The sequence below is a fragment of the Oxyura jamaicensis genome, chromosome 9, assembly GCF_011077185.1.
Source record: "Oxyura jamaicensis isolate SHBP4307 breed ruddy duck chromosome 9, BPBGC_Ojam_1.0, whole genome shotgun sequence".
Classification (NCBI taxonomy): Eukaryota; Metazoa; Chordata; class Aves; order Anseriformes; family Anatidae; genus Oxyura; species Oxyura jamaicensis.
In genome coordinates this window covers 24492698-24512346 of record NC_048901.1, presented here as the reverse complement: position 1 = coordinate 24512346, position 19649 = coordinate 24492698, and the positions used below count along the sequence as shown (strand labels likewise).

The 19649-nt window shown below is 53.6% G+C and overlaps 3 protein-coding genes across 4 annotated transcripts in view; 2 read left to right on the top strand and 1 right to left on the bottom strand.

Annotated features, from left to right (window-relative positions):
* Nucleotides 1-8762, top strand: part of KCNAB1 (potassium voltage-gated channel subfamily A member regulatory beta subunit 1) — a 39656-nt gene extending 30894 nt beyond the window's left edge. For both annotated transcript variants that reach the window (XM_035334440.1, XM_035334441.1), the window contains exons 8-14: nucleotides 580-666; nucleotides 4066-4151; nucleotides 4276-4396; nucleotides 4850-4944; nucleotides 5897-6017; nucleotides 6491-6579; nucleotides 7276-8762. In XM_035334440.1, the coding sequence (XP_035190331.1) occupies nucleotides 580-666; nucleotides 4066-4151; nucleotides 4276-4396; nucleotides 4850-4944; nucleotides 5897-6017; nucleotides 6491-6579; nucleotides 7276-7365 (689 nt within the window). In that variant the 3' untranslated portion in view covers nucleotides 7366-8762. The remainder of the gene's footprint in view (nucleotides 1-579; nucleotides 667-4065; nucleotides 4152-4275; nucleotides 4397-4849; nucleotides 4945-5896; nucleotides 6018-6490; nucleotides 6580-7275) is intronic.
* A 1395-nt stretch (nucleotides 8763-10157) lies between these two features.
* On the bottom strand, nucleotides 10158-13395 carry SSR3 (signal sequence receptor subunit 3). The gene is made up of 5 exons (XM_035334442.1): nucleotides 13218-13395; nucleotides 12867-12993; nucleotides 12096-12194; nucleotides 11071-11202; nucleotides 10158-10391 (listed from the first exon to the last, which is right to left on the bottom strand). Exons 1-5 carry the CDS (start codon nucleotides 13354-13356, stop codon nucleotides 10325-10327), a joined length of 564 nt encoding a protein of 187 aa, XP_035190333.1. The 5' UTR covers nucleotides 13357-13395; the 3' UTR covers nucleotides 10158-10324.
* A 620-nt stretch (nucleotides 13396-14015) lies between these two features.
* TIPARP (TCDD inducible poly(ADP-ribose) polymerase) overlaps nucleotides 14016-19649 on the top strand; it is a 27337-nt gene continuing 21703 nt past the window's right edge. The window contains exon 1 of the mRNA XM_035334439.1: nucleotides 14016-14095. The gene's annotated coding sequence lies outside the window, so the exon portion shown is untranslated. The remainder of the gene's footprint in view (nucleotides 14096-19649) is intronic.

The following is a 19649-nucleotide window of genomic DNA, read 5'->3' as shown; positions in this document are numbered from 1 at the left end:
GCAAAAGTAGCAAATAACGTTAAGGTCAGTGGTAGCTATTTCCTATAAATACACTTGGCAAAAACAGCCATTTTTTAATCTCAAAATTCAGCGAACGTTTTCAGACTGCTCTATTTTGGCTTGTTCTTCATGAACATTCATAGAAAACATTTTGTTCCTGGGAAGATTCATAGAAAATAAGCGTTAGGGATTCTTTTTTCTCTCTCTCGCACTCACGCACATCCCTACGTAGGCTCCGGATGCCGGCTCCCATCGGCTGCTGGCAGAGAAGCCGAGGAAGCCCGGCAGGCAGGGAGGTGAAGGGGGCAGAGCGGGCCCCCAGCAAGGTTGTTAGCAAGCAATTAGAGTTTATTTCTTGTTTTAAATGGGAGGTGACCCCCCGTTGGGATGTTAGATTAGCTCTGAAACAAAACCCGAACTCGGCCCCCGCGGCTGCCCCTTGGCTCACCGCGGGCACTCGGGACGTGATGCGGGTGTCCAACCCGAGTCTCGTGTAATTAAATAAAAGCACAAATTATCACGTTTAGTCCCAATACGGTTGAATAGATGTGGGGCATCTCTCTGCTCTGCCGTTGGCAGGATTGAAGGCTTCCCTCCAGAGGCTGCAGCTGGAGTACGTGGACGTGGTCTTCGCCAACCGGCCGGACAACAACACCCCCATGGAAGGTTAGTGGGAGCTCTCGCTGGAGGTCTCCGTGCGGCTGATCCTGCCTTACGGGCTTATGCCTCTGACGGGAGGAAATGAAAAGCAAATCTTTATTAAATATTCAGGCGGGGCAGCTTAGATACAGAATACCTGCTTCGTGATATCCTGGAGTCCCTATTTACACTTAAATGAAAGGAATTTGTATCTCTTAAACGGGAGTTGAAATTTTCTTTAAATCCCGGTGGTGCCCTTATCATTGTTCGTTCCTTAATTTCCTTTTCCCAATTGCTTCAGACAAAGCTGAAAGGAATTTGTGTTTGCATTCAGCAGACCTTTGTGCCAAACGGCACCTGTGCACCAGCTCTGCGGAGGGCAGCGGGCCTGCCCCGTCCCTTGTCCTGTCCCTGTCTCTAGGAAGCCTGGATCCTCCTGCAGTTCCCCGTTCTGCTCTCACGTGGGAGCTGACACAGCTGTGCACGCCGTGGCAGGAGGAGACCAGCTCCACAGCCACGTAACGAACAGGCAGAAGCAAGAGGTGCAGGCAGCAGGGCTGCCACGGCTGAGTACATGGCAGGCAAACGCAGCGGGGGCCTGGCCCTCCCCTGGGCTCCAGCGAGCACCTCGGTGGCCCCGGGAGCGCTGCGTTACCCCAGCCCTGACCCCATGCCAGCAGCCGTGGCTGCAGGAAGGTGCCCGGGACCCCAAAGGCAGCACAGCCCTGCAGGGCATGGTGAGGGCAGGGCGCGTGGCTGCCGTGTCTCGGGGGCAGGAGCACCTCTGAGCTCTGCCAGCTGTGCACACGCCGCCCGTGCACGCACAGCCACGGATACTGCTCGCGGTGCTGGAGCCTGGCGGCGGCGGCGTATAAACCATGGGGCTGGGTGAGACTCGGAGCAGGGTGAGAGAAGGGACGTTTTTATTATGAATGGTGCGGTGTTTATTCTTTCTGTGTGCTTCGTGCTTTTTTTATGGTTCACCTACTAAGCCACTTCCATCCCAGAGCATCTGTTGAGCCATCTGTCGGTTCGGCAATATCTGGCACGCACGGCGAGTGTTAAGCTACCTTCACGAGGCATAATCCCAGCGATGCTCGGTGTCCTTAAGTGGCCATGCTTTTCCCACGAGTAGATAGCTGCTTCCCAACCCCTGCAGCCCACCGCGTCCCGTGTGTGCAGCGCTGCTGGACGAGCACTTGCAGGGTGCAGGGCCCCAGCCGGGCAGTGAGCACAGGGACAGGGACAGGGCAGCGTCACCCCTGGAGCACACCCGAGGAACCCTCTGCCTGCCGGAGGGGATGGATGGAAGCTGTCCGGATGGGGCCCAGCCCACAGCACCGGGTGCTGCAGCTTGCTGTGGCTGCTGAGCACCAGACAGGCATCCTTTGGCTTGGTGACACTTGGATTTTAGTCCAGACACGCTCGAACTCCTGGCGAAAGAGCTGCTGCTTTTCTTTTCTCCCTCGTGATGACTCTTGTCGGCTCTGGGCATTAAAAAACCTCACTGGAAAAGCGTCCCCTTTGTGAGAAAAGGAGATACCCACAGGCTGCCCAGATGGGCGCTTCTGCTCCTGACCCTTCACGCTTCGTTACTCCAGCTGCAGATGCGATCCCCTGGCCGTGACAGCAGATGCTTCTCTTCGCCCCGAGCGATGCTTCCAGCCCAGCAGAGCCAGCGCTGGCTGGGGCAGGGGGGGCCTGGCCCATGGCCCCACAGACGCTCCAGGAGGGGACAGGAGCAGCTCCCGAGCTGACACTGCGCTGCTGGAGGCTGCCTGCCAGGGCTCGGAACAGTCATTTTGGAAAAAGGCTCTCCCCTGAAGTGCTGTCAGTTCTGCCATCCAGCGAGCAGGTTGAGTGGTCTGGACGGATGCTGCTGACAAATGGTCCCAGGGGCGAACCCAAGGGTGAAGGGTCTGGCAAGCAGGAGTATAAAGATATACGTGCTCTGAGCTGGCTCCAGTTCTTGAAGGGAGTAGAGGTGGGAGAAATGAAAACAGCCATGGACCAAAATGTGTAAGAGGCGTATGATAACATGCTTATAAAATTCCTAAATGATCGTACGGCAAAAATAGCAAACCCAAAGCAGTGAGAAGCGGGTGCTGCAGGGGGAGGGAGGGATTCCCCTACAGGATCACCCTACCGAAACCCTCCGGCACCACCCTACAGCTTCACCCCACAGCTCCTTTTTTTAAAAATAAAAAATAAAAGGAGAACAATATCTGGCATCTGCACTCTCCTCGTCCCTGGGGGAAGGAGCCCTCAGGCCAATGTTTCCCTGGGGAGCAGTTCTGCCTTCCTGACGCGAGGCCAGCTGCCCGTGCAGGAGGCACGCTGCGCTTTTAGAGCCCGCCGAGGGTTATAAATGGAGACTTCATCATGTTTAGCTGCTTGTCGCTGCCTTTGGGAGAAATCTCACAATAACCTCCAGATTGGCAGTGTAAACTACCCTCTGCCAAGCTTTTTTCTTTTTTTCTTTTTTTTCCCCCATAAATAGGACGAGAATCCTCGTGCACACAAGGCAGCTTGTCTTGTTCTTGGTAGCGATGCCCAGCATCACGCCCGAGGAGCCCCAGCCCTTACCTTTGGCTTTAACACCTAGAGCCGGGGCAGGCTCCTCTGTGCAGCTGGGTGCTGAGCAGGGCTGAGCCACCTCACCTGGGTCAGGATCTCAGGGGCGAATCCCCCCTTCTTGCAGCTTTCTGAGGAGCAGCGCGCTGCAGTCCGGCAGCGCCCGCCGCGTGTGTAATGGCCGTGGGGATTGTTTCCTTCTGCTTCCCAGCTCCCACCTGGCTTATTTCTGCCGGTTTGAATGATGCACAGCTCGGGGCTCGCATCACCTGTGAGGTCAAATATTTTTCCGTGCCATTTTTCAAATGCTGCCTTGTCGCGGGGAGGGTCACATTCCCAGACAGAACCCACCCAGCCTCTCCGGGGTGAGGGCTGCCCTGGCAGAAAGAAGGGAAGCAGAGGAGCTGCACGATTTTCTCTTGTGCCGGAGGTGGAAAAAGAACAGGGAACAAAAGGAGGCCCTGGCACCTCTGGGTGAGCTTGTGCCTGGTGCGGGGCTGGGGCTGGAGCTGCGCTTTCCGTTTATTTTTCGACTGTGCTGCCCTCTTGTGTAAAATTTTGGAGGGGATACTATTAGGGGATGACATTGAGACGGTAGCCAGTCGGTAAAAGTTTTCCAGCAGCTGGGGGATAGGACTTGTTTCATTTACACTGTTAGTGCTTTTTCCTCCTTGCTCGAGCAGGAGAGCATGGAAAAGCAGTGCGTCGAGGGAAGCCGCGTCACGAGCCGAGCCGTGGAGCTGTTACCTGGCTTGCTGCCTGCTGGCCACGTAGCCAAGCTCCCAGGGCTCTGGTTCTCATACTTCTTTTTTTCTTTTTTTTTTTTTTTTTTTCCTTTTTTTTTCCCTGCAGAAATTGTCCGAGCAATGACACACGTGATAAACCAGGGCATGGCGATGTACTGGGGGACGTCACGCTGGAGCGCCATGGAGATCATGGTAAGGAGAAGTCCCTCCCGATGGCACCCCCGTCTCGAGGAGGCCGGTCTGTGGGGGGCTGTTCAGGTTACGCCCTGCGACTGCCTCTCGGTGAGTGCCGTGGTTTTTGCCGGTTTCTCTGCAGGAAGCCTACTCCGTGGCCAGGCAGTTCAACATGATACCGCCCGTGTGCGAGCAAGCTGAGTACCACCTCTTCCAGCGAGAGAAAGTGGAGGTTCAGCTGCCGGAATTGTACCACAAAATAGGTAAAGTCCGAGGCCGTGCATTTTGTTTTGTTTTGAGAGAGAAATAAAGAACGGTCGGAGCGGAGGCTCCCGAGGGGAGCAGTGCCCATTCCTGCATGCCCCTGCTGCGGGTGGAAAGCGAGAGCCAAGCGCCTCGCTAACAGCCTAAAGGAAACCTGGCTTAGTGCCTCTGGTAGAAGTGGGTGTTAATTGGAGTGGCTTCTGCCCGCTGAGACCCTGCAGTCCGTGCAGGTGTCACGGGAAGGCTTCGGATGAGCATGAGGGCACCCCGTGAAAATACAGAGAAAGCAAACCCCTGTCTGCCGGGAAGATGCTCTCCACACCCTGAAGGGAACGAAGAGCACGGGCAGCTGCCACACAAATAAGCAGGAGTTTTGCTCTCTTTGCTCAAAGCCCACTTTGTGGTACAGCTCTGCTCTCCCCAGCGCCCTAAAACCTCTGTCCTCTCCGCAGGGGTGGGCGCCATGACGTGGTCTCCCCTGGCCTGCGGGATCATCTCAGGGAAATACGGCAACGGGGTCCCCGAAAGCTCCAGGGCGGCTCTAAAGGTATTTTTTCACGTGCTCCAGCAGAGCGGACGTGCTGCTCTAGTGAGGGCTGGCAGATGCCAAGGAAAGGCAGCCCCGTGCCTGGAGGCTGCCCCGCATGGACGGGCTCGGTTCCTCCGGCCCCTGGGCTGGCAGCAGGTCGAGGCTGGCCGTGTGTTCAGCTCCTGCTGGTGGGCACCGGGGTGCTCTTGCCCAGCTCTCACAGCTTCTGAAGCTGTGCCACTCCTTGTCCTGTCTCCCTTGGGTGGCTGACTTTATTCTCAGAGCTGGAGAACACCTACTTGAAAATCTCAGCATCAGCTGAAAGAAAAGGCGCAGTCTGCGCTGACTTGCTAAGAAGCATCGTGATTTTCAGATGTGGCATCTCATTGTTTTGAAAAAAATTACAAATGCAAAGCACACCTTTCAAAACAAAGTACGTAATGTTTGCTACAAACTAGCTGAGAAGGCATCATTTCCCAGAGGGATCTGAATTGAATCAGTGAATCAGAATTGAATTTCAAGTCTGGAGCTGGGAGAACCGAAATCTCATCTCTAAAAACCTCTTCTAATTGATTTTCTAATCTCGAACGTTAGCAGTAAGCCTTGAACGAGATCAGATGCTCTCTCCCTTGTTTGCTGGGAGGAAGTGGGGTGTCAAAAACCTTCTGCAGTTCACCAATATTTCACCTTTTTCCAATTGCAATTGGCTCCAGCGGCCCAAAAATAAAACTGTGGGGGTTCCCAGTTCCAGGCTGAGCCCGTCAGTGGCCCGCAGCCTGAGCAGTCCGGACGTGGACTGCCAAGGGAGACGTCCTCCCCCTGCCACAACTGCTGCAGGTAGCAGAGCGCTGAGTTGTTCAGCCCCCCGTCACCTCCCGGGTTGGACTTTTAGAGGTGCTGCTGATTGCCCGTCCCTTTCCACTTCAGGCGATTAAAGCCAACACCTGACTGCAATGTGATTCACTTCCAGTGCTACCAGTGGCTGAAAGAAAAAATCATAAGCGAAGAGGGAAGAAAGCAGCAAACGAAGCTGAAGGACCTCTCGCCTATCGCGGAGCGTCTGGGCTGCACACTACCTCAGCTGGCAGTCGGTAAGCAGTAGCGCAGGGCTGTGGTGGCGCCGTGCCTTTCCCTGCTTTTGTCAGAAAAAAAAGGGTCCCGGTGAGAAGATGCTGGGGGCATCCTTGGATCGAGTAGCCCTGGATTACTCAGCTGACAGAATTGTGTAGCTGACCGAGGGACCAGGCCAGGAGAGCAGTCCGTAAGGCGGTGACCGGCGCGGACGCGGTAGGTCAGGCATCCCCAGCTCTCGTTCCGTGGGAACAGCCCGATGGAACGAAAGGCAGCACTTTTAAAGGTGGAAAAAGGAAGTATCGGCACGGTGCATGACTATCCTGTCTAATTGGATGAGGAATGACTCAGAGGGGACCTGGGAGGTGACAGCTTCCAAAAATACTGTTGTTATTTGTCAAATAGAGACAGAAGTTCTGGCAATTACCGGGATCAGCAGCAATGCGGTGCAGTGAACCCTTTGTTCCTAACCATCCTGTGACTTTGTTCCCAGCGTGGTGTCTGAGAAACGAGGGGGTGAGCTCTGTGCTTCTAGGATCTTCCAACCCGGAGCAGCTGATAGAGAACCTGGGAGCCATTCAGGCAAGTGCTTGCAGCGGCCGTGTGCCTGGTGGCAGCTCCTGCCTAGCTCCTGCAGTACTTCAAGGCAACATCCGTGTATCTTGAGACTAGTGCCCTTGTTTTCTTACGTTTTACTACTTTGCGTTTTGTTTCAGGCCCCTTATGGTGCTAGTTACACACATTAATTAGGCCAATCTACCGCGCTTCACCACGACTGACACCGCTGTGCAGCGGCTGTGTCCGCGTTCAGCAGCAGGAGGGGGTGTCAGCAGGGTCAGTGGGCTGTCTGCTGCTCGCCTCAAGGCTTAACTGAAATAAGCAAGGGGCCTGACGTCAAGATCTGTCACGGTATATTCTACGCTAAATCTTCAGCACTAGGCCTGAGAAAAGCACGGGGCCCATACGGGCCTTAACTGCTCCCAGTTGCTGTTCACAGATAAGAGCTTCCTCTGCTGTTCCTGCCGCCCCCGCTGCAGTCGGGGAGCGTTGTGCACACAGAGTTTAGGACAAGCGTTTCTGCGGTTGTCTCACAGCATAAAGGTGCTTTACCTTTTTCCCTTAGAGGGAAACTGTTATTAGATAAATGTTCAAATACGTCTCTCACACGCGCAACCCCAGAGGAGACATTCTTTGATGAAATCTAGATTTAATTTTGGAAAAAGCTGTGACTGTCTTTAATGGAAGTTTGATTAAACCTTGGCTTTCTTCTACCCCTAGGTTCTTCCAAAGATGACATCACATATTGTAAATGAAATAGATAATATTCTGGGAAATAAGCCCTACAGCAAGAAGGACTACAGATCATAATGCAATGCATGAATTACCTGGACTGCATGGTTTAATAAGTGCTCTGTACAGAAGTACAGTCCTGAGTTAATATCCGGTCATTAGAATCAGTCAGCAGCTTGCTGCTCCGTGTCTACTGTTCCTGGATCCTTCGAGACGTGTGCTGTTGCTTCCAATCTGCAGTGAAACCTAAAAGCACAGCTGATCTCCTTTACAAGCAAGAACTATCTTGTATTTTCTTACCTTTGACGGAATTCATTAATTTTTACTTTCCTCTTAGCACCTCATGCTTGTGCTGTGAAAAATACATGTAAAGCAAAAAATAATTTATAACCTTCAGGTACTTGGTAATTAAAGAAGGATGTACAGATATATTTTTTCAATGAAGAAAAGCCAGACACAACTTAGGTTTTAATAAAACCACAATCGGGAATTCTCAACTATAAAGTTTCTTCAGTTAGGTTAACAGATAGACTGGGTAAGTTCAGATTTCCCATTTGCTTTTTTTTATGCTGAATACATACTTTAGATTCTGTTTGTAATGGAAAAATGAACTGAAGTCAGATTTAGTTACACAATCTATTGCTCAACTGCTAAGTAGACAGTTGTTTCAGTGGTGGGGTGCTCGTAAGACGTATCTCGAGTAGAAGCCAGACGAGCACAGTTTGAAACCCCCCGAATGCATGTCAGGTTAATGCAAACAACTGTTTGCACAACTGTAATTCTATATAAACTTTAAGAAATCCGTGGTAAAATAGTTTTTTGCATTTTCTAGAAACCTGCCTCTACTTTTGCCTGCTTGTAGACCCAGCTATTGCAAATTTCAATGTTCATGAGCTTTTGAGGACGCAGATACTTACAGATACACGTAGTGCATAGCTGCTGAAAACTACCAGAAACAATCAGGTGTGCGTTTTGGTGGAGGGCTGCATTTGCTTTAACTTGTTCTGGAATCGGGCATAAGTAAATGCATTGTATTTTTAAGACATTTTAAACAGGTAGTTCTTTCGTGAGCATTTCATCCTTCTACAGCAGTTGATAGTAAACATTTCTCTATTAATTTGCCCACCTTCAGAACCCTGCCATGTTTTACCATTAGTTTGCTTTGTAAAGCGATGATTTCAGTTAGTCCTTCCCACTGGTTCTGAAACGTATTTTAGGTACGTAATTCCTAGAGGCACAGCTATGTACAGTATTCATAGGACCCTTCTATGCTACTCCTCTTAACTTCAGGATATCTGCGATGCGTGCGGCACTCCGGGGGCCACGTGAACAGATACAAATACTTGACTTGTTCCCTCCTGTATTTAATCCAATAAGCTGTGGTATGTGTAAATGAACTTAGCTGCTGTATATCCAAAAACGCGGTCTGACTTTGACTTCTGCTTGGACCCAATAAAAGCATTTTGTGCAACTGATTCCATACTTGGAGCTCTGTTACCAGCGGTGACTCCGGTTATGATAAAGCAGGGGCTTGCGTTGAAAACAGCCGTGAATCATCCTGCAGCGAAGTTAGCCCACTACCGCAGGCAGCGGTCGTACGTAACATCTGGCCTGAAACCAGCACCGTGAGAGCATCCTTGTGGCAGCTCCCTGAAATCTCACCGCGTTTCAGCGACTGCCCTCTCCCGTCAGACACGGGCTTGTCGGTCACAGCGAGCGGAGGCGGCCGCTGAGCACTCAGCACCTCCAGTACCAAGGGCTGCCCCTGCTCGGGCCCCCTCCCCAGGCCTGCCGGGGGTGACTGTCACCTTGCTTCTGAAAACTAAACAGGTAGGGTAAGTCGTCTGGAATCTGCTTCGTGGGCACCAGCCCTAGGAGCCGTGGTGCAAGTCAGAGCAGGAAACTACCGAAGCTGAAAAGTTGTCTGACTATGCAGAACAAAGAACTGTTTCCATTTCCCCTGCAGAAGTTACAAGCAGCATACACCATCCGCCTTGCCTTGCAGTATCTCCTGAACTTCAGGATCTTCTTTAATGTATTTTACATAAGTATGAATCTTACTGAAGCACAAAGATCAGCAAAGTAATTTTTAGGTTAAATCTGATTATAAGCTTTCTCTTCCTTCCTACAGATTGAAGTTTGTAACAGCAGTATCTGTGACTTCTACAATACAGCTCCATTAATAGCAGCGGCGTTTAGCATTTTAAGTAACAGCTGCCTCACTGATAGCATGGAAAAAAAAGGATTGCCTGATAAAGCCATTACAAAATGCCAGCTGAAGCATTTCAGTTAAGTCGTGCTCGGAAAAGCTGCAGGTTTTTTGATTTATGACTTCAGAAATGAATGAAGGAAAAAAAAGATTCAAACAGATTGAAGAATGTTTTCCTAGGAGATGCTGTTCAGATTCTGTCCTGACTCAGAGTTATTTAAAAATGAAGAGCATTTCCAATGAAAACAATGAACACGGTGACTTGTAGAAGCCTGTTCCCTAACGGAACAGGGAGCTGACAAGCCTGTGCACGGTGCTTACCCACAGAAATACCCACTTTCAGAAAACGACAACGGAAATACAGGCAATTAAATGACAAATAGCCTTTTTATTAAAACTTTGCAAGTTACACTAATAAATGATGGATTGTCAAATTTCACGACCGTGGAGTTTGGCTCTTCCAATAGCCACCAGATGTACAGGCAAGTTCTGTCACAGGGTTTGACTGCAGCTGCTCTGTGCAGCATCCCTTGTGTTCTGCTTGTGTTGGTCACTGGTCTGCAGAATCATCACACCCGTGAGGTGCTTCAGAAAGGCTGTCTGGTGACTGCTCACATGCCATTTCCTTTCAATGCTAAGTAAAAAATTTCATTCATTTATTGAATAATACCACGTAAGGATACCCAATGCATAATTCACTGATTTTCTCTTGAAACCCTCCCCCCAGGCCCTCGGGCAGTCACATCATAAAAACACGTATTCCTACTCCTCCCTCATGCTTTCGTATGGAAGTTGAACGCTGCCACAAAAACGGACTGTGGGTTGTGTCTACTTGGATCCTGTAGACAGCAGGGCGATCAGTCCAGAGGAGGCGCTTATAGAAAGGATGTAGTTCCTGCAGGAAGAAGGTTAAGGATGCCTACATGCAAAGATACCACTGCTTTATTTTTTTACAGAACATTTAGTAGAAGTTGTATGAAAACAAACTGAAACAGCCTTCCCCTGTGGACTTAAAGTAGGACTGCAACACCGGAACTTGAAATACAGCTTCCCACCAGGGCTACCAGCACGTCACCCGATACTTAGAACGAAGGCACTCCTCAAGCTTAACCTCATCTCCCAGAAGTGTTTCTAGCAGTATTTAAGTAACAAAAAAAAGTTGTAAAGTTACTGAAACCAAACAATCTGTAATGTAGCAGCCCTTGGCAATTAGCACTCACAGAGCATTTCTCCAGGAACACGAGCTGCCTCCTCACTGCAGGATTACAATACTGAAATGGCAAAGCCATTCCCATTTTTATAGATTGTCCCAGTAACACCTTTAAAAAACCTCATGAGAGATGATCAACATTTATGTGATTTGGACATGTTTTGTTTCTCTTTGTATTCTGTTTTTACGTGCACGTGTTTCTAAGTGGAGTTTCTAAATGCGCTCATTGGCAGGGCCAACTTGCAACACAGCTGATCAGTACGCCCACCAGTGAGATCAGTACGCCCACCAGTGAGATCAGTACGCCCACCAGTGACACCAAGAAGGCAGGTCTGGTTGTGGCAGGTGTGGTAATAAAGGATACACGGTGGGGTTGAAGTTCTTCAGCACAAAAAACGAAGCAATGATGACCAAGACCAGAAAGAGAGTGTTGTTGTAGAAGATGGAAAAGGTTGTTGCTTCGTAATCTGCAACTTCGTTTTTCTTCCAGAGAATTCTAGGAGCAGGTAAAGACATTACTTCCAACACTGAAATGAAGGCACATCCCGGCACGCCCCCCATCTGAAGGGACACCCAGAGGTGTAACAAATCACATCGTGCAGCTCGTCACAGCCGGCTTCTAAAGGACAGCGCAGCATAAACCAGGCAGCTCGAAGACAAAGCCCTGCGTGTTCTCTGGACTTGCCTATTTGCTGATTTGTTACCGTGCACATCAAACTCAGCCCTTTATAAGAGGGGTGCTTGCAGGTTGCTATCTGTTAGATCCTAACAGGCCCCGGGCTCTAAGGGACGATGTGGCTTCTCAGCTCCGAGGAGAAGGCAGCTCCCTTCCTCACGCCACAGCCCGAACGGGCACCCGCTCTGACGGTCCGATGCTCACGGGGCACAGCCCGGCTCTAAGCTCCTCCAGGGGAAACCCGCGCTCTTGCTTTCCCAGCGCCAACCACTGGGGGTGCCGAGCGCGGCCTCCGATCAGCACAGCGCAGCAGCGGACGGAAGCGCGCTCCCGCAGGAACCCGCGGCCGCCACGTATGCCGCGTGCGCCCTACCCCTCGGCTTCCCCTCGGGCATCCTCGGCGGGCCTGCGCTGGAGGGTGCTCACCCCGGGGGCTGGGAGGCCGCCGCATGGGACCGCACCGGTAACAGCTTCGATGTTTAAGACCGTTCGCTGATCATTCAAAAGATTTATAGCTGAAGAAACAGCTGACAGCATCGCTTTTACTTATCAGGGAAAAGCAACTTTTCTACTCACCATAAAAACAATTCAACTTACCAGAAGGAAAAACGTCTAGTTACAGAGAAAAACAACCCAGCAACAGCGTCTAATATCCTACCCAGGGCTTTAAAGATGCCAGGCGTGGTTAAAAGAGAAAGACAGCAAGATGTTACCTTTCATCCTTCTCCTTACGGGACATCTTCCTGTTGTCTGCCTCAGAAAGCTTACGGGTAACTTCTTTGGAAACAGCGTCTTCTCTTTTCTGGGCCACCCTGTGAGAAACATTCTTGTTACAGTCGCAAAATGAAAAAAAAAAGACCAGAGGAAGAGGCATTTTACAGGGAAGAACAAACGTCAGCCAAGCTACTGAACAGCTTTGCCAACCTGAAGGAACAACAAGCAGTAATCAGACAGGAGCAGTGCTCGTCAAAGGGAGCTTGTGGCCACTGGGACCCAAGGTAGTTCTGCTTCATTGTGCTGCTGGCTGACGAGTCTATTCCCTAATTACACGAGGGGTAACAGAAACCCGTTCGGATTTACTGGCACCAAAGCAGCCTGGCAAGTACACGACCCGGGTGCCTTTCTGCCCCGCCCTGAGGTAACAGGCAACAGCTTTAGGAAGGGCGTGCGGGGGGACAGTTCGGTGCCACACCTGAAGTCCTGTCAAGGACTTTCAGTGGAAAAGCAGTCGAGAAGCGAAGGTCCCAGTTAAACATTGCAGCTGTCCCTTTTCCCCCTCAAGCTGTCACAGCTTAAGATCTGTATTGCTGTGAGTTAACGTAATGCAGCAACGCATGCAATGGACTGTGAAGGCAGCCAAAGGCAGGACAAAGCAGTTTCTATATGAAAGAGCTCATCGCAGCAGCCTTCCACACGTTCTTACTCACAAAAATAACACAAATACATTTTGTGATGAATTAACGGCTACGAGCCGCTGCACTCACTTGTGCTTGAGCACGAACTTGACGTTCTTGTAGGCGAAGGCCACGAGGTAGGTGCTGATGAGGGTCATCACGCCGTACAGCACGGCGGACTGGACGAGATCCATGTGCCATATCCTCCAGTAAAGCCCTTGAAAAAACCATCAGCGGGCAGCGTCAGCGCCTTGCCCCCCCCCACACACAGCCCCGGGAGCCCCGCAGCCGCCTCCCCCCCCCGCCCCCAGCCCGGCCCGGGGCCGCCACGTCGGCAGCGGGGGCTGAAGGAGGACGGAGCCGGGCCGCGGGCAGGGCCCCGAGGCGGAGGCGCCGCTCCCCCGGGCCGGGCCCAGTCCCGGTGCCCCCCGCGGCGCTCACAGATGGGGATGGCGGAGACGATGAAGGCGTTGCCGAAGAAGAGCGCGGAGGACTTGGCCGAGAGGTTGCGGCTGAAGTCCTGCAGCAGCAGGTCCTCCTCCGACTGCTGCCGCCCGCCGGGGCCGCCCCTGGGCGCCATGGCTGCCTCAGCACCGCGCGGGGCGGGGCGGGACGCGCCGCTTCCGGGACGCGCCGCTTCCGGGACACGCCACTTCCGGGACACGCCACTTCCGGGACACGCCGCCGCCGCTTCCGGGGTCCGACGCGCCACTTCCGGGGCCCTTCGCGGGGACTTCCGGCGGCGGCGGGGGCTGACCGGGGCCGGGCCCATGCAGCGACCCGGGACGGGGACGGGGCCTGGGCATGGGCCTGGGTCTGCCCCGCTCCCGGAGGCTGTGGGCCCCCCGCCGGGCCGGGCCGGGCTGGGCCGGGCCGGGCCGGGCCGAGGGAGCCCCCGGCACGGAGAGAGGAGCCTCGCCTCGCCTCGCCTCGCCTCGCCTCACGGCCCCCAGGCCGGCAGCACGAGGAGGGCACGGCAGCTGGAGACGAGGTGGGTTTGTGTCACCTCACGTACCCGTCGTAATTAAAAAGAAATGAATAAATACGAGCGGAGCAGGGCTCTGTTGCCTGGCCCTGCAACCAGCTCCTCGCACCGAGCCGCGAGGGCGGCTGTGGTGCGGTTCAGGGTCACCTCGTGTTGTGTTGCCTGCAGGGAGCGACCGGAGGAACAGGCCTGCAGCTGGGGCCGGCCTTCCGCCGTGACGGGACTGCGCCTGCAGCAGGGCCCCCGGGCTGCCCCGCCAGCCGGTGAGGGGAGGTGAAGCTCAGGGACCCGCTGAGGAGAAGCGCGGTAACACCGAGTGCCGGCAGAAGGAGCGGTGAGTACTGAGCGTGCTGGGCCCCACCAAGAGGCTGGGGCCCGCCTTGCCCCTTCATCCACCCCTTGCTCTTCATCACTCAGGTGGCACCACCTGTGCACAGGCAGCCTGATGTCGCGGGTCCCCACCACTGACAGGAATCCCATCGCTGGGGGCTCCGCAGGCGGTGGCCCCGGGAGCTCCGATGCTGTCCTTTGGCGTTGTTGTTCACTGCAGCTCTTGGGCAGGCAGTGATGGCTCCCGCACCTACCTGGATTACATTTATTTGAGCTGTGTTTTCTTACTTTCTCAATATTTCCATGGCTGTCTGAAAATGGAGGAAAGATAAACTTGCTTAAAAGTAATAGAAGAAGAATTGAGACTGTTTTAATTAAATAATTTTCTCTGCGGACTTGAGGTCACCAGAGGCGTTTTAGCGGACGGTTGTTTCAAGGCCTTTCACTTCTAAGCATGCGCGTGTGTGTGTATTGCACGGGACTTTCTTGACGATCTTGTTTGTAAAACCCTTTAAAACTAAATGTGTAGTGGGTAACGTCACCGTTTGATCAACGTTAGAGGAATTGCCATGTTGAAGTGCGTTGTTAGACTTGTCTGAAGTAGTTGGAAAGCGCAGGGCAGCTTACCTGTGAGGTTGCTTTCAGATCCTGGGTGGTTGCCTGTACTCTCGCACAGATTTCTGCCTCTGTTCAGCTGGGTAAACGTGTGTCGGGGTGGAATGGAAGCTTTATTCTGGGTGTGGGTTTACACGAGCAGCACGGTGGCGTTTGGGAACACAGCCTGCCTGGTGCCCATCTGTCTCTCCGCTAGGTTGACGTACGATTTGTTTTGGGCAGAAGAGTGATGGTTTTTTTTGGAAACAACAAACGAGCGCTTTGATTTTTAAAAATATCTCGGCACCGGGTAGCAGGAATTTGAAACGGAACGTCGTGTGCACCCAAGCTGTCACCTCATGCTCAGCCTAAGTACGTCGTGCTCGCTTCCCAAAAATAATTGGGGACGTGGATGTCTGTCAAAACAATTCAAGTGCTTGTTTAAGCACCCAAATCCCTGGTTTTTTTCAGAAGCCACTGGGGACACGAGGCTTCAAAACCAGAGGAACAACGGCTCTTGTTCCCAAAGCAAAACGTGTTCTGCTAATGCAAGCAAAGGTACTGTCAGCCTTGCAGGTTATGAAGTATGTTTCTTACCAACTTTCCTGTTAGAACACAGAAGGAGCAGTCTGTACTCTGGAAACACGGGGTTTATCTTCGCTTCTCACACTTCCAAACCCAGCTGGACTAAGATGAAGCTTTAAATCTGGGCAGTGGCATTTCCCGGCAGGGTTTGTTCTGCCTGTTTTGCTGTCTCTGCTTCCCTGTGTACAGCCTCAGAGCCACCTTGGTGTCGGGTTTGAAAGGAGAGCCTCCCAGGCAGCTGATAAGCAGAGAACCAGCCTGCTCCTCAGCAACGTCACGTTTGTCACCTTCTGTGCCGACGTGGATCTTAACGTCCCAAGGCCTAGGAACGATTGCCATCAGTCTGACCACCTGGGTGTTGCTGGTTGGATTCTGGCAGTCTGTGTGCTCAGGGTGCCTGGGAAAATAATCGTGAGGCTGCAGCACGACGACTCCACGCTGCATTCCCAGGTTTGTTTGGTTTTTCAGCTGGTTGATTTGTGCCTCTCTTCCTTCAGGTTTCAAAATCCTAAGAGAGCCCCCGCCACCAGAAGGGGCGATCCCAGTGGGGCAGCACAGGCAGGGAGCAGCCTCAGGGCGGGTCAGGAACAGAACCAGGAGGGTTCTGTGGCAGCTCCTCCCGTCACCTAGCAGCGCTAGGAGTAGCTGCCATGGGGCCGGGAGCTGCAGCACCTTCGTGGCTCCTGTAGCGAATTCCAGTGGAGTCATGGGGAGTTGTTCTGGCTGCGGGGAGGTTCCTGTTACCTCCAGCAGGTCAGTGCTCAAGTATCTGGCGTGTAGGTGGTGTCTGGGCAGCGCGGGGTGGAAGGGGCTGGGCATTCGTGGGGAGGAAGGCAGCGTCTGGCTGCTCTGCTGCTTTGGCTGAAGTAACTCACCGAAGCTGAGAACAGCGTAGGTCTGGTCTAACAGCTCTGTGACGCTCTGCAGCTGTTTGTTGCGTTATTCCCGGGGGAACCGCGTGTTCTCCTCATGCTGGCTGGAAGAAATTGGGACAGATCTGCGCTTCTTACGCCCGCGGTACTCGATCGTTGGGAACTCATTTCCAGTCTTAAACTGCTCGGTTCTCACCTTCACGCTGCAGCCTGACTTCTGAACGGCGTTCATTCCAGAGCCCACGGATGAGGCTTTGTCAGGGATCTGGGCGGGCTGTGAGTCCCCTCTGACCCAAAGCAGTCTGCGGTTCTGTCACGTCCAACAGCGAGATCAGAGCCGAGCAAAAACCTTCACCGTAGTTAAGATTGGGAAAAAACCCACCTGTTTGTTGGAAACAGAGCTCTCCTGGTGTTCTGCAATCCCCGTGCCGAAGGTTGAGTGAGGGATTGGTGCTCTGAGGGGGGATCAGCTGGTGGGGGATTGGTGAAAACCCAAGAAAGACCTCCTCCAAGTCAGCACGAACGGAGTGCCTTTGCTGCCTCTGAGACAGGTGGATGGAGCCTTTCAGTTCTCTGTGCTATGCTTTGGGTTTTTTTTTTAAGTTTTCTTTGAAGGCTGAGGTTTCAAACTGCAGACATAATCAGGCTGTGTTATTCTTCAGACAAATCCGTTCTCGGGTGGGGTTTGGAACGGAGTCCCCAGCAGCGCAGCTGTCCCAGCTGGAGGGACAGTCTGTGGGCTGGCCTGGAAGCAGCGTTCTTTGCAGACAGTTCGAGGGGATGCTTTTCTTTCCTGGGTATGAATTTGAGAGGAATTCTGAGACGCTGTACGCAGGGGAGAATGTCTGAGCTGCACTTCGCTGCATTAGGAAGAGGGAAAAGAGTTGCTCGGGCACTGGGGTGAATGAAGGAGAGTGCGTCACCCAGCGCTGGTGTTCCGTGAGCTGTTCCCTTTTCGCTTCTCAGAACGTTGAGCTGAAATTACTGACTGCTACGTTCACCTTTGGTTTCCTAAAGCTGGTACCTGCCGGGTTTCTGTGACACGTGCTGCATCTGGAGGCAGCTCGGTGTAGCACAAGTGACCCATTTTCGGTGTCTTGCCGTGATCTCATCTGGTCCCGTTGCCTCCTTTCACATTTCAAAAGCTTCTGCTGGCAGTCCGCGTGCCGACCAGGTGAGCGCAGTGATGTCTGTAAGCAGGTTCCTGGGGGCTCGCTCACCCGGCATTTATCCCAGACACGAAACAGAGCTGACACCTGCCTCATCACTGAATACATAACGGAGTATTTATTCAGCCTCTGCGGGTTCGCACCCTGGAACTCCTCCTCTCCTCTTCAGAGCGAGGCGAGATGCAGCCCGCTAGGTGTCACTCCAGCAAAGGCCACCACATCGCAGGCGTTCAAGCCGTGCTGCCCTCCTCCCGGCTCCTTTCCCTTAGTGACGACTGGCCCGCATCTTCCAGCCTCACATAAACACATCGAGCACTTCTTTTAATTCTTAAAAAACAAAACTCAAACAAAGCAGGCAGAAAACCAACCCACAATTAAAATTCCTGGCCCTGGAATTGAGAGAGTCGACAGAAGCAGCCTCAGAGCGTCTTACATAAGGAATTTCGTAAGGGGGAGAGAAGAAATCTCCATCCCGTGGCCTCAGCCTGCTGCCATGCAGCGTGATGCAAAACGGCCTGTTGCACGGTTCCTGCAGAAATCTAGCAGGGGTGGAGGAGTCAGCACAGCTTGATAGCCGTGAACTGCTCGGGGGTCCTCCTCTGTCTGGTGCAGTTAAAAAATCTGCGTCGCTGGCACTTGGTTTTCCGTGGTCCTTACACACGCTGCCTGCCGGCACGCGGCTGTCGGGATGGGGTAGGGCCGAAACGTGGCTTGAAGGCGATGAGCACTTGTCATCGAGTGTCATGACACGGGAGAGATGGAGGAGTTCTTGCCGGGAACCCAGGCACCACGGAAGACAACGTAACCTAACGGGAGGGCTTCCTCGTGCCCCCTGCTAGCCACCACCGGCAGTTCTGCCCCGCGACGTGAGGGCAGAGGATCTCATAGGGGTTTTAGGGAGCCCTTTAATGGCTCAGCGTTGCCCTCCCATGCTGGGAGCCGCGGCCTTTCCCACGTGGTAGTGCAGGCGTGCACACCTCGCAGGTGAAGGCACCCCGAGAACTGGAGGAGGTGAGGCGTGGGCTGCTGGGCCTCGGTTAGCTGCGTGGGGGGAGAACTGACCCGAAGGGCTGGCATTTACCCCGAAACTTGGCGCGGGGACAGGCTACGGAGCACGGTGTGGCGTCTGTCAGCTTCGTCCTCCGCTGGCTTATCTGCCGGAATACACGGGGCTAAAATTAGAGCTGTGTCGGTGCCTGTTCCCCTGCCTTTTCTCTCCGGAAAACGCAGGGGGCAGCAGAAGCTAAACGAGCTGGATGTAACGGCTCGGGGGAGCCGAGGAGGCGCCGCGTGCCTCTGTGTGCCGCCTGGACCCGCAGCGTCCCGCAGTGCCCATCACTTGACTTCGTATCAAACACAGAGATGGAAAATGGACGTAGCTGTAGTGTGACATGCTGGAGGAAGTCGAGGATGGCCGCTCTGCAATACTCCGACAGAAAAGGTCTCGCGTCTGCCACTAGAACAGACGGAGCCTGGACACCTTTTTTTAACTGAGTGCTGAAGTCAGAGCCGTTCCCCTTCTTTCCTCAGCAAATCAGGGTGCCTGCTGCTGATTGCGTTATGTGCAAGTCAGAATCGCACATTACTGCTCTGATGCAGTCACCATGTGGAAGACCTAATTACAGCTGTCTTCCTCTTGCTTAAGCTTTAAGCGTGTGCTGAAAAATGAGGTCGTGCCTCCACCGCGGTCATCGTTTCTTTATAGATTCCAGCGGGGCGGCCTCAGAAACGGCTGTGTGGTCTGCTGCCGTGCCACTGCACGCAGGCACTTGCTGGTCTTGTTATAGAAAAGAGAAAGCGGCTGTGCCCCCAGCCCTTCCCGGGCCGGCCGCGGGCTCGGGGACGGTTTGGCCGCCCGCCCGGGGGGGGACACGGCACCCACGGCCCCGCCGCGGGGAGGCTCCGAGCCGGGGCGCTGCCGGACGGGCCGTGCTGTGCTGTGCCGAGCTGTGCCGTGCCCAGCTGTCCCGTCCCGTCCCGTCCCCGCACGGGCGGTGCCGGCTCCGCCCCGGGCCCGGCGGCTCCGGAAGCGCCGCTTAAAGGCCGGCGGGGGCAGGGGGGGCGCGGCCGGCGTTGGAGCCGCGGGCGGCGCTGCGGGAGACTCGGCACGGAGCGGCACAGCTCAGTACAGCTCAGTACAGCTCGGCACGGCTCAGTACAGCTCGGCACCGAGCGGCACAGCTCGGTACAGCTCGGCACGGCTCAGTACGCCTCGGCACGGCAAGGCTCAGCTGGGCTCGGCACTGCAAGACTTCAGCGGCTGGGGAGGCTGCGGCGAGAGCCCGGCCGGCTTTTAATTTTTTATATTTATCGTTATTAGTTCTTTTTTATTTTTTTT